Source organism: Buteo buteo, chromosome 27, assembly GCF_964188355.1.
Source record: "Buteo buteo chromosome 27, bButBut1.hap1.1, whole genome shotgun sequence".
In the NCBI taxonomy this organism is placed as follows: Eukaryota; Metazoa; Chordata; class Aves; order Accipitriformes; family Accipitridae; genus Buteo; species Buteo buteo.
Window position 1 is genome coordinate 2,032,020 of NC_134197.1, and position 11,819 is coordinate 2,043,838.

Consider the following 11,819-nt stretch of genomic DNA (forward strand, 5'->3'; position numbering starts at 1 on the left):
AGCGGCAGCGGGGAGGGAAGGAGGGGGCCGGCCGGGCGCAGCGCCGCCCCCGCCGCACGCCGGGCCGGGGCCGGGGCCGGGGCCGGGGCCGTGCCGGCTGCCGCCCGCCTCCCCGGGGCCGGCCGCAGGGCGGGGAGCAAAGGTAACCGGGCCGGGCCTGGGCACCGGGCGGGGCGCGGCGCACCATGCTCGGCGGGGGCTGGCGGGGCCTCGGCACCGCCCTGGTGGCCCTGGGAGCTGGGGCCCTGCTCCGAGCCGGTACGTGGGGAGGGCGGTGCGGTTTGTCCGGGGATGCGCCCCGGTAGGACCCGCCGGGCCGGGCAGCGCCTCCGGGGCGGCCGGGCCGCGGGGCGGCGGGGGGGGCCGGGGCGTGGGGAGCGGTGGGATGTCCCCCCTGCAGCGGGGCCGGGGTCTGTGCGGTGACCTCCTTGCAGCCGGTAGCGGGGCGGAGGGGACGTGCGATGTCGTCCCCTCCCTCCCTTGCAGCAGGGACCGGGGAGGGGGCTGCGCTGTGCCCCCGTACAGCCGGGACCCGCAGGGAGCTGGGCGGCTGCAGGCACCCGGCCGTGAGTGGCCGGCTCTGGGGCTCAGCCCGCCTGGCAGCGGGTCCCCCGGCAAGCTCGGAAGTTTGATCGTGGTTTTTCTCTTCTCGTTTCCCGGCTCAGGGTTGTGCCGAGGTTTTTAAGCTGACTCACAGCCCCAAGTAGGTCAGTATCTGCTCAGCTGGAGCCTGTCTCTGTCGGTGGCTTTTCGCTTCGATAACCCACCAGGGAGGCTCCTGCGGTGGTTTCGGGCTGCTAACGCGCTCGTTATTGCTCTGGGAGGAGGGCTTGGGGGACTGGGGCTGGCGTTTAAGCTGGATTTGGTGAATGGCAGACTTTATTGGCAAGGTAAACAAAAAACCAAAACCAAAACTGTCTAAGCTCTGCATTTAAATTTAGGGCCTAAGTTCTGAAAGCATCTCCTTGAACTAGAGCTTGGGCTTTAGTTTCACAGCGTCTCTGGGGATTCTTTCCAGAGGCCTTTGCATCACTCCCGTTTTAAGACCTGGCCTAAATGAGCGAGAATCCGCTGGAGTTAACTGCCAGACTTGGAAACCCTGATGCTATCTTGGGAACAAGTATGTGAAACCCAGTAACCAGCAGCTCCTGAGCTCCCCAGGTTGCAGGGTGGGTGCTGCACTTTCCACGCGGGCTTTGCTCCACCAGTGGGTGGGTGCGTGCCCTGCCCACGCTGGCTGGAGCCAGCTGTGCTGCCGGCAGCATGTGCCAGGTGGGCAAGTCGAGTGGGAGTGGGTGTTGCCCTGGGTTTGTGGACCAACTCACTTGGTATTGTGTGGAGCCACAAACTCGCTGGGTATCCATAAAATATCTGCGTGCAGAGTATGTAAAAAGTGAATGTAGTGTTTCTTATGAGGCAATGCAGGGATGTTCATCTGGCTATGTGCGTGCAGTCATTTTTGAGTGACAGCCATGTTGGAAATAGGAATTTTCCACTTTTCTGTAATAAAAAGAGTAAAACAAAATGCTATGGAGAAAATGTATGAAGCACCCGTTTTCTGAGAAAACCTTTTTTACACTGTGCTGCTGCCTGCTTGCCTTCAGACTCCAGCATGTATGCATTTATGTGATAATGTTAACGCTTCCCATCTGTGAACCCTTTCCTCTTGGCGACTCAAACTGCACTAACAAACCCTTCCAGAAAGCCGAAGCGTGTGATTCAAAGGCTGCTGGTGTTCTGCTCTCCCCAGTCCTCTCTGCTTCAGGCATGAAGTCGGGAGGGATGCGTTACAAAACTGAGCAAAAATGAAGTCATTGGGCATTAATTTTGGAGCAGACCAGCATGCGTTACAGTGATCCTGAAACGATCTGTGTTAGTGCTGGGCCAGGGCAGGGGTTACCTATTGCCTGGGGAACTTCTCTGAGCACAACTGGGGCTGAGAACGCCCTTCTCGTAAGAGCAGCGCTGGGCGTGCGTGAGAGCGCTTCTGGTCTGCTCGCCGAGTGGGCAGGCTGGAAAGGTGCAGCTTAGCTGCAGATGGGAATTCAGAATGAATTTCATACTTCGTGAATGTTTTCTCATTCCTTTGTTTAAATTACATTTTAGAAAACGTTTCCTTATGTGGTGTAGCTTGTTTGTTTTGTAAGAATTGTGAATTAAACATGCAAAGAGACTTTGGGATCATGGCCAAGGTTAGAAATGGTTCATAGGAAGAAAGCATTTTAAGTATGTGAATAATTCCTTTGACTTGAAGTTAAGGCTGTGTTTTCTTTTGTTTGTTTTTTTTGTTTTTTTCTTCCAGTTAGTGTCTAGTATGCAAACAAACATGCAGTATATATAGCTCTTGTGACTGATAGCATCCAAAAGTGCTTCATGTTAGGGAGCAGTTAAAGAGCAATTGACTTTTTTTTTCTTTTTCCCTATCAAGGAGTAGTAAGGGTTTTGTTTTGTTTTGTTCTTTTTTTGAAAGGACTCTTCTGCTCCAGAGGAACACTTGGCAGGTATGGATACTTTCCTCAATAATACATGCCTTCACAGTCAAATACCCAGTGCATGCCTACACTGTCATGCCTTGGGGTTTTCTTTGCAGCACTGTGTTTAATTTTACTACCATCTCCCCTCCTTACCTCCCTTCCCTCATAAGCAAGTGAGATGGTGGAGGTAGAAGCGGGGGAAAAAGTTCTGGGCAGGACAGTTGTACCAGAGGGGCCTTACAGGTCCCGCTGCCCTGGCACTGGGTGTGCAGCAGCAGCTGCATGCCCCAGTCAGAACTTGGAATGGGATTTTGCAGCCTTGTTGGCCCCGTCGGTCTGTGGAGCTGCAGGGTGGGGGCTGTCCATGTTGGCTGGAGCCAGTCTGTGGGGCCTCTTCTCTCTAAAGCAGGCTCTTATCAGGCGTGGGCACGACTGACCTGTTTTGGGAGACTGGAGCAGGTTGATTAGGAGCATGGTGACCCCTCCCTTTGGCACTGGTGAAGGTGACCAAGCACTGAGCGTCGGGAGCCTTAGGGAGAGAGTCAGTGGTGCAAAATGAAACAGCGGCTGAGCCAGCACGGTTCAGACCAACGCAGTCACGTTCAGTGGCATGCGATGGCCTTGGACGTTAAAGCAACTGATTTCTGACTTGCAGAGACTGATGCTTCTTTCCCTGCACGTTTATGGACCCAGGCCTGAATTGCAGTGCCTCAGCAATGGAAGACCTTGTCTTCTTTGTTTCCTTTCCTTTTTTTTATGGCAGAGCCTCTTAGGGCTTGGTTGTTTCTTTAAGAACTGCGTATCTGTGAGTTGAACAGTGGAGCCCGGGTTATTTACATCTGGAATGAGATTTTCTTCTTGGATCTGATTAAACATTTAACCAAAAGCAAATAGGGGGAAGCACTGCTGTTGCATCAAGGTAGCCTGCGAGTAAGGAACCTGCCCACAGTGCGCGCCTGGTACCTGGCCAGGTGGGGAGCCTTGCCTTCCATGCAGAGAACCTGTCTTTATGCACTGTGCAGGATGCGATTTCCCCAAGTAACAAACCAGATGTTTCTGTTGTAGCAGTGTGTGTATTTCTGTATTTTTCTTTTTTTTTTGCCTCCTTTTTTGTTTTTTGGCTGTAACATGGCCTTTTGTGCTTTTTTTGCAAAGTCACTGTCCCAGGCTGACCTTTGTCCAGCTGTTCCCTCTCTGTTCTGCTTTCCTGCCCCTTGAAATCTTCTCTCCAATCAAGGTACAGCGCTTTCCCTGCATGAGCACATCTCTGGGAGCAAAGTGTCCTGTCCCTCTTCAGCGCAGCTGCAGGGCACCAAGAGCCTCCCGTGCTGTGGGACACAAGGTGACACAGCCAGGCACTAAGGCTTTGTCCCATGGTGGCCTCTTTCCTCTTCCTCTGAAGGAGGCATGTTGGGCTGTCCATACCCTTCCTTCTCTGGGGCCATGGGCTGGGGGACCTGCTGTGTTCTGTCCCACTTGTTCCCCTCCCTAGGCTAACCTGAGGTTTGACTGTTTTGTGGTCCCCAGGTCCAGCACAGCTGCGAGCTGTCTTCCTGCACACGGAGCACGAGCGGAGGAAGTCAAAGACGGTCACACAAGCCGACATGAAGGTGGAATTACTCCCAGCCCTCACAGACAACTACATGTACCTCCTCATTGATGAGGAAACGAAGGAGGCTGCCATAGTTGATCCTGTGCAGCCCCAGAAGGTAATGCTGTCTGCTGCCCTTGTGAGCAGGGTGCTCGCTGCTGCGGGTCTGGGAGATCCTTCCAGGTTGCCACATCCACGAGAGAATTAGTCATACGCTGACTCAGGCGTGGGGGAAAGGCAGGAAATACTGGCCATGCATAGGTACGGGCAGGACTTCACAGGCAGTCTGCTTCTGGGCTCAGGCAGCTTGTCCCTGACTTCAAGGGTTATTGACCTGATTTTGGTTTTTGCCCTTAGTTTGATGTAGTGCAGGAAAGAGGAAATGGGACTGAGGGCTCAGTCATGGCTAGCTGGATCAGAGACCGTGTGTCCTGACCTGTAACTACAACTTGGCAAAGGATGAGCTCTCTGCAGAGTTGTTGGTGTGGTGCTCTCAAACCTTGGAGCAGTTGTGTCCAGGTTACACCAGGCACCAGGTGTGCTGTTAAGTCATTTCACGTAAGTTGTAATGCTCTTGCTGTGCCCTGTGCCTGCAGGTTTTGGATGCAGTCAAAAAGCATGGCGTGAAGCTGACCACCGTCCTGACCACACATCATCACTGGTAACTATCTGCTCTAGTGGGATCTCTCTTCCCTCTGCATAAACACCAGCAGTCAAGAATTGTTGCTTTTCTGGATCAAGTTGGTCTTCTCTAAGCAGGGGCTTAGATGTGAGAAGAAAGATCAGAGCTCAGGAAGTGTTCCATTGGGCTTGCTATGACCAGATGCGTTGTCTAGACTGCAAGCTCAGTGGGTCAGTGCCTTTAACCTTTAAAATGCTGACTTCTTCCAGGTGGGCAGTGAATAAATGCATGTGAAGGTAGCTGTGGAGTGTGGGAGGGACCACGCTCACACTGAAGTGCTAGGACATGCCTGTAAGGCATGCTACTCACAGTCAGCACTTGTGGGAGGATTACCTGCGTTGCAGATTAACTCTGCCAGGGACATAAAGATGAATGTTCCGCTCTAGCAGTTTTGCAGTGCTGAACCTGAGTAACCTCTCCTGTGGGTCATAGTGGAGCCATCTCTGTGGCTGGAGAGCCAGCCCTGATCTGCCAGGATCAGCACCACAAGCGAATGCTGAGCTGTTTGGACATCTCCATGGTGTCTTGTGGGACACTGAATTACACATATCCCAGTTATCCCAATCTCTTCCTGCCCTAGTTACTGGAGAGTTGACCATGAGCCCCTAAGGCTGGTGTTTCCCAGCTAGGTATAAACCTGTGGGGGGTTGTTCCTCCCTCTCACTGCCCTAGTTACAGGAGAAATTGTCTCCACTTGTGTTGGTGTGGCATATCCTTTGATATGAGGACAGTGTTAGAGACTGGGACACTAGTTGATCAGAAATGATCACCTTGAGGTTACCATTGCAATATGAGTTACGATAAATTTGTCTTCACCTCTGCCCAAACCATTTTTCTGACTTTGCAGGGACCATGCTGGAGGAAATGAGAAGCTTGTAAAGATGGAGACGGGGTTGCGTGTGTATGGGGGAGACAGCAGAGTTGGAGCACTGACACAGAAAGTGTCTCACCTTACATCACTCAAGGTAAAGGGAGTGAGCTGCAGGACTTGGTTGGGGGCATCTCCCGTTTGTGTCACAGCTCTAGAGCTGGACTGGTGTGGTCCAACTTGAGTTAATATTGTGGTCACAGCTCTTTTACCTTTTAACGTCTCTTGGATGTAGTTGATAGTTTAAGTACAGCTTTCACCCTTTTCCAGCCCTGTGAACCATAACCCCTCTGTCTTGTTTTGGCCGGTGGTACTTCTTCATTGATGAGAACATTGGCATGGCTCAGACACCTGCGTTGCCTGGGGCATGCTGGGTGTCCATGTGCTCCTTGACAGCTACCTTAACTGGGGTGGTCAGGACAGACGTGTGGGAGGACAGGGCTTGTGCTCTGCTTAGAGCCTAGTTAGCACCAAACAAATGCAAGTGGTCCTCTCTGAACGAAGGCTGGAATACAGGGTGAAGAGAAAGTGGGCCAGCAGCGCTAGCTGTCTGCATTGCTTTTCCAGAGCTAAAGCAGCAAACCTTGTTGGTACCTAGCTGTTTGTTTACAGATGAACTGGCAGATGACATAAACTGCTGTGAAATGTGCAGGCTGGTATGAATATCACTGCTAGTCCTGCAGTGCACCTTTGCGGGGGGGGGGAGAGCAGCAAAGAAGGGAGAACAGAAATACATGGGAAGGTGTGCAAATCAGGGCTGTGGGGGAAACATCCCCTTGGCCTCATGAATGTGTTTAATCCTTCCCTTTTTGTGAGTGTCATCCACTTCTTCCCTTCAGCTTCATTTTAGTTTGGAGCTTTTTACACTTGATTAACTTTGTTTAGGATTTTGTGTTGCTCTGGATCTGTTTGCTCTTGCTGCCAACCAGACGCTGAGTCACTCTGCATGTAAATGAAAGAATCTGGTGGTTCTCTTTGTCACAACACCTGCTAGGAGGAAACAGCTCCCTTCCAAGTCCCTGCCATAAAACCCTCTTGCTGGACTCTCGCAGGAGCAGAGCTGATGTTTACTGGCCAGCTGTGTGAGAATTTGCCTGTAGGACTACTAGACCATTGTAATAGTTGCAATTCTTTTCTAACCATACAAATGCTAGCAAACAGTAGCTTAAGCTCTAGTCTTCTGCCTTCTTCTCAGGTGGGATCTCTTAATGTGAAATGCCTCTGTACGCCGTGTCACACTTCTGGACACATCTGTTATTATGTGACTAAGCCAAATAGCTCCGAGCCACCTGCTGTTTTTACAGGTGAGGAGTTGCGAGGTTACATCGCCGGCAGTCTGTGTTGCAAAGGAATAAGCTACCCCTCTGCCTGTGTGCTCCTGACTCTGGATGTGCATTCATTCCTTACTGCAGCTGGTTAACATCCACATCTTGCCCCCTTACCAAGTGCTACCAAGTAGCAATTGTAGATGAAGCTGGTGAAACCCCTCTGGGTTTGTAAGCCATTGCTGGACACCCTGCAAGCAACATCAAGAGCGATCCCTGGAGGAGTCCTACATATCTAGCATTTTCTTCCTTGAAACAAGAGCTGTTGGTTTGCTGTCTCAGGCCAAACTGTGTCTGATACCAAAACTTGTTGCTTTTCCATATATCTGTACTCATGTCTGTAACAAAACTGAGAGAAGAGAAAATAAGAGAGTAAGAGAGGGCTGGTGCTCCATCTCTGGTAGCCAGGTTCTGGATCCTGTTTTGGAGAGTAGGGTTCCCCCTTCCCTGAGACTGTGCCCAGTCTCCCCAGACTGCCATGTCATCCCTCTCCTGATGGGCATTCTCCAGAGCTTTCACCAGCTGCTGCATGGAAGAAGTAACGGCTTAAGCAAGATTTTAGGGAGCACTGGGGAGAAAATGCAGAGGCGACTCATCTTTGTTGAACTTCATAGCAAAGAGAACAAGTGTTCCTTGTCCACTCTAGAAAGGACAAGAGGGGACAGCAGACTGCCCACAGGTAGGGAAGTGCTGGCATGGTTTGCCTGGTGAGGCTGTGGGGTTTCCTGCAATTAGAAGTTGCATTTGCCGCGTGGGTTTATGTAGCACTGAGCCCGTATGGGGCAGCAGTGTAGCCTGGCGCTCTCTGTGCACTCTGCTGAGCTGCAGCCAGGACAGCAATGGCAGGACTGAGCCCTCGGGGACCGTGTGCTCACGCTTTGGTGTGAGGAGACTTGTCTGGTCCTGATGCCGTGTCACGCCTCCCTTGCAGGTGACACGCTCTTTGTGGCTGGTTGTGGAAAATTCTTCGAGGGAACCCCGGAGGAAATGTACAGAGCGCTGATTGAGATTTTGGGCAGCTTGGACCCCAAAACGGTATGAGCCTCTCCTTTTGTGCTAGTAAGTTAACCAGCCAGAAACTACTACAGACATCAAAGAAACTATCTTCCTAATAATACTGTTGTGCAAAGAGAGAATTTCTCATGTGTTGAAGGAATGAATGCTTACATCAGGAATTGTCTTTGATGCTGAATTGCTGGAGTCATCTGGGAAGGAAATACCTGCCCCAAATACGTTTGTGCTTTGTGAGAAAAGAGTAGGGGCTGCTTATTAAAGGCTAGCGAGCTGGGATGCCTGGGCTCTTTCATGAGGCTTGCCCTTAATTTGGCAGATAGTACTGGCTGATAACTCCTGGCACTGCTCCTGTGCATGTCTCCGGCGGAGAGTGTCGTGTGTCCTGGAGGGCTGACTCTGTTGTTCCTGCTGTACCATAACATCGATGATGGTACCTGACACTCTACCTTTGTACCTTCAGAGTTACCCGGTGTCACTCTTCCTTTCTCTTCCTAGAAAGTTTACTGCGGTCACGAATACACAATCAACAATCTCAAGTTTGCTCGACACGTTGAACCCAATAATGTCGCTATCCAGGAAAAGCTTGCTTGGGCCAAGGTAAGCTGGTTCATCCTTTGGCTAGACTTGATGCTTTCATGGAGGCAGAGCCTCTCTGAGAAGGTAGAGGAGAGAAGACAGCTTTGGGGAGAAAGAGGCTGAGGGAAGGGAGTTAAGAGTCAGAAGCCACAATATGTTGTGCATCCAGGGGAGCGACGTGTTGGGGAGCATGGTTTGTGTGTGGCCCAGAGAAGACGGTTTGCTGCCTGGCGGAGATGTGACCCTCCCTGGAAACTTCTTGGTATAATTACAGGCTGATGTCCACGTCTGTCTGGGAGGGTCAGCTCTGTCCCAAGTCTCTATGTGTGTGCCTCACTGCTTGTCTGTCTGGCTGTGTGCATGGCCCTGGGAAGGGCCTGCCCTGAGGAGAGCTCAGGCAGTTAGGTGCAGCACTAAGCCTGCATGGTTCATATATAGGATGTTTCTTGTTCACCAAAACATTCCTCATTAAGCAGAAATCTCTCCCTTGTTACAGGCAAAGTATGACAGTGGTGAGCCAACCATACCTTCCACCATTGCAGAAGAGTTTATGTACAACCCCTTCATGCGAGTGAGGTATGGAGGAGATGTGGGTGTGGGAGTGATCCTTGTGTTTGGAGGGGGGATGTGGGAAGGAGGAGGTCTCCAAAGAAAGAGCTGTAAGTGGGGATTGCTCTCCTGCCTCGCATATTCCTGTTCTGAGGCCTTCAAGACTCTTAAAATATACTCGCTGTCCTAGCAGAAGCTTGCCGCAGTGAAACTTGAAGGGTTGTGGTGAGCATCTTTGCCAGTGCTGAAGTCCCTGATTCAGGAGACAGAACAAGCTTCATTGTGTAATTACGTTCCTTCATCAAGCAGAGTTTGGCAGACAGGCACAGCAAAAGATGCTGTTCAAGGAGTAAGAGTGTTTGCAATTTCCTCTTGCCAATGAGCGTTTAAACCAAGGGAGGTGATAAGCCTGTGCCAAAGCCCTGAGTCTTTGATCTTCAAGTATAACATTTCCCCTTGATGCAGGCGAAACATGATAGTAGTGACTTCATATATAAGATTTTTATCTTTCAGTCTTTGCATTTGCTGTCCCTGGTGTTCCCTCCTGGTAGGGAGAAGACGGTTCAGCAGCATGCAGGGGAGACCGACCCCATCCGAACAATGGGGGCCATCAGAAAAGAGAAGGATAACTTCCGAGTCCCGAAGGATTGAGCACTCTGCCTGGATCACTTTAATGTCAGTTTAAGTGTAATTTAGACTATTCAGATGTTTTAGGAGTTGAACCTTCTGTTGTGGTTGAGACAGTCATATTTAGGTTTTTATTTTGTTTTAATTAAGGAAAAAAAAAGCACTTTGTCCTTGTTGAGATGTTCTACAGCATATTTATATTATGATGAAGAATATTTATCCTTCTATTGCTGGCTCTCAAACTGTCACATGTCACATGCAGATCATTTTACAAGTGTCGGTACATGGCTCAGAGCCTGGGGTGGGGAAGGGTCAAACCTTGAGGTCTAGGAAAAGGCTCTTGTCACTTTTGTAGGAGCCTGACATGAATGCAGACAGTGGGACTGGGGCCTGAGATATCTTCATTTAAAACAGAGACAAAATGCAGTAACTACGTTGCCAGCTGAAGATTTGAACTTTTTGTCCATGCTGCTACTTAAACAAGCACTTCTGAGTCTGTTGCTTCTGGCTCCACTAAAACCAGTTCTCAGGGACAGACCTGCTCTGCCACTGCCAGTTCAGGGCTTAGTTTGTGAAATACGCAGGGTGGTCTGGCCCTGGGAATGGTACACAGGGACTGTCTGCCTTTTCTCTTCTCTCTGACCTTCCCTGTCATGGACTGCAGTAACTTTTCCAGGCAGCATGCTGGCTTAGAGATTGCACTGTTGCTTATACCCTTTCTCTCTTAACTTAAGCCCGTTTGCATGTACTGGCTTACTGCTCTTAAGTGTGAGCTGTATGTTAACTTGTATTAGTACCACACAAACGAAGAAGGGATTTGTCTGCTGGTTCAAAATCCTGAGAAGAACTTACCTAGTGACTAACTGCGTGTCTAACAGATCCTCCAACAGATGCCTTGCTGCCGATAGCCAGAACAGCGGCTTTGTACCTTGCTGTGAGTAACGTGGCAAAGGAGCATTTATTAGCCAGGCGCTGTTCCCCAGCGAGACAGCGACTGTTCTGGTGAGCACTGGCTGTAGCCGTGCTGGGCCTGGGAGACTCCAGCTTACGGGCCTGACTTATAGCGGGTACTGTGTGCTGCTGGGGTCGATCACCTGCCCTGCAGCCCCTGCCTGGTCCAGCCTCTCTGCTAGAAAAGCCACAGAGGTGATGTTACAAATGGTGAGGGTGTCCACGTATTGCCAGATTTAAACAGGGCTCGGATCTCAGACCCCCGGAGAAACCCCATTAGCCTGGCATGTTTCTTTTCCTTGGCTGGTCCGTGGGGCTTAAAAGCCATCTCTGTTCTTGGACTAGTGCTGTATGACCCCTGATGGCAGCCAGCTTGAAAACTGCAGGGAGGGAACTTCCCCTTGGGCTGTTTTTCTGACACAGGAATAGTGTGTCGAAGTGGATGAATGGGATAAACTTTGGGGGAAAATAAATCCAGATTTTCCGTGAGTGGGTCACCCCCCTCCTGCACTTCCCATCCTCCAGCTTGGTCTTTAAACAAAAGAGATGGAGTGAAGGGTGGTAGGCATCTGTGTCTTTAATGCATCTTTCTCCTAATATTTCCCTCCTTGTTTCTTGGTCTCAGCTGCGTACTGTAGATCTGCTCAAGTACAAGAGATTTTCAAACAAATGTTTTGCAGCTGAAACTAAGGAAAGATTCAAACGATTTTGGTTCCAGTTTCTCCCCCTCTCCCCAGTGCATGTTGGTAATGCCACGATGGAGTCCATAACCACGGGGGTGTCACTGCTGTAACTGTGGTCTGCTGTTCCAACCAACACGCTGAATGGCAGTGTATGAGCGGGATTTGGTGTAGCACCATTTCTTTATTTGCTTTAAAAAGGTAAATTTTATGTAGTTCAGAAAAAAAAAGTGGTACCTAAAACTTTACTGCCTCCTTAACTTGAATGCTGTGCTGCTACAAGGGAGCATGACTGTACTGATGGCTGTTTGATAAATGAGCAAATAAATAACAGCTGTAAACCGAGCATTGGCGGGGCGCTCTGGAAGAAGGGGGTTTCTTTATCTCACAATTTTATTTATTTTTTTTTGGTTTTGTACTAGCGATTGAAGTCAACCAACTGGAAGGGTCTTTCTAACTAATCCTAGGGGGGGTGCGGGTGG

At 50.3% G+C, this 11,819-nt stretch overlaps 1 protein-coding gene across 11 annotated transcripts; it reads left to right on the forward strand.

Moving 5' to 3' along the window:
- The first annotated feature begins 29 nt into the window (after window positions 1–29).
- HAGH (hydroxyacylglutathione hydrolase) lies at window positions 30–11,682 on the forward strand. Of its 11 annotated transcripts, none has more exons than XM_075058598.1 (12): window positions 57–142; window positions 666–707; window positions 2,471–2,501; window positions 3,630–3,816; window positions 4,002–4,183; window positions 4,662–4,726; window positions 5,595–5,712; window positions 6,811–6,919; window positions 7,872–7,975; window positions 8,450–8,551; window positions 9,027–9,106; window positions 9,631–11,682. In XM_075058598.1, exons 5-12 carry the CDS (start codon window positions 4,079–4,081, stop codon window positions 9,728–9,730), a joined length of 783 nt encoding a protein of 260 aa, XP_074914699.1. In that variant the 5' UTR covers window positions 57–142; window positions 666–707; window positions 2,471–2,501; window positions 3,630–3,816; window positions 4,002–4,078; the 3' UTR covers window positions 9,731–11,682. The 11 variants fall into 11 exon arrangements, with proteins under 11 accessions (XP_074914706.1, XP_074914699.1, XP_074914704.1 ...); XM_075058603.1 differs by having other exon boundaries at window positions 3,630–3,711; XM_075058600.1 differs by lacking the exon at window positions 57–142 and adding an exon at window positions 192–258.
- The last annotated feature ends 137 nt before the right edge of the window (window positions 11,683–11,819 follow it).

Bases quoted from the DNA above. Each gene is read 5' to 3' on its own strand.
- HAGH (XM_075058597.1), top strand. From the start codon at position 186: ATGCTCGGCGGGGGCTGGCGGGGCCTCGGCACCGCCCTGGTGGCCCTG. The intron at 7,976-8,449 runs GTATGAGCCTCT...TTCTCTTCCTAG, and splicing joins GCAGCTTGGACCCCAAAACG to AAAGTTTACTGCGGTCACGA. The intron at 9,107-9,630 runs GTATGGAGGAGA...CCCTCCTGGTAG, and splicing joins AACCCCTTCATGCGAGTGAG to GGAGAAGACGGTTCAGCAGC.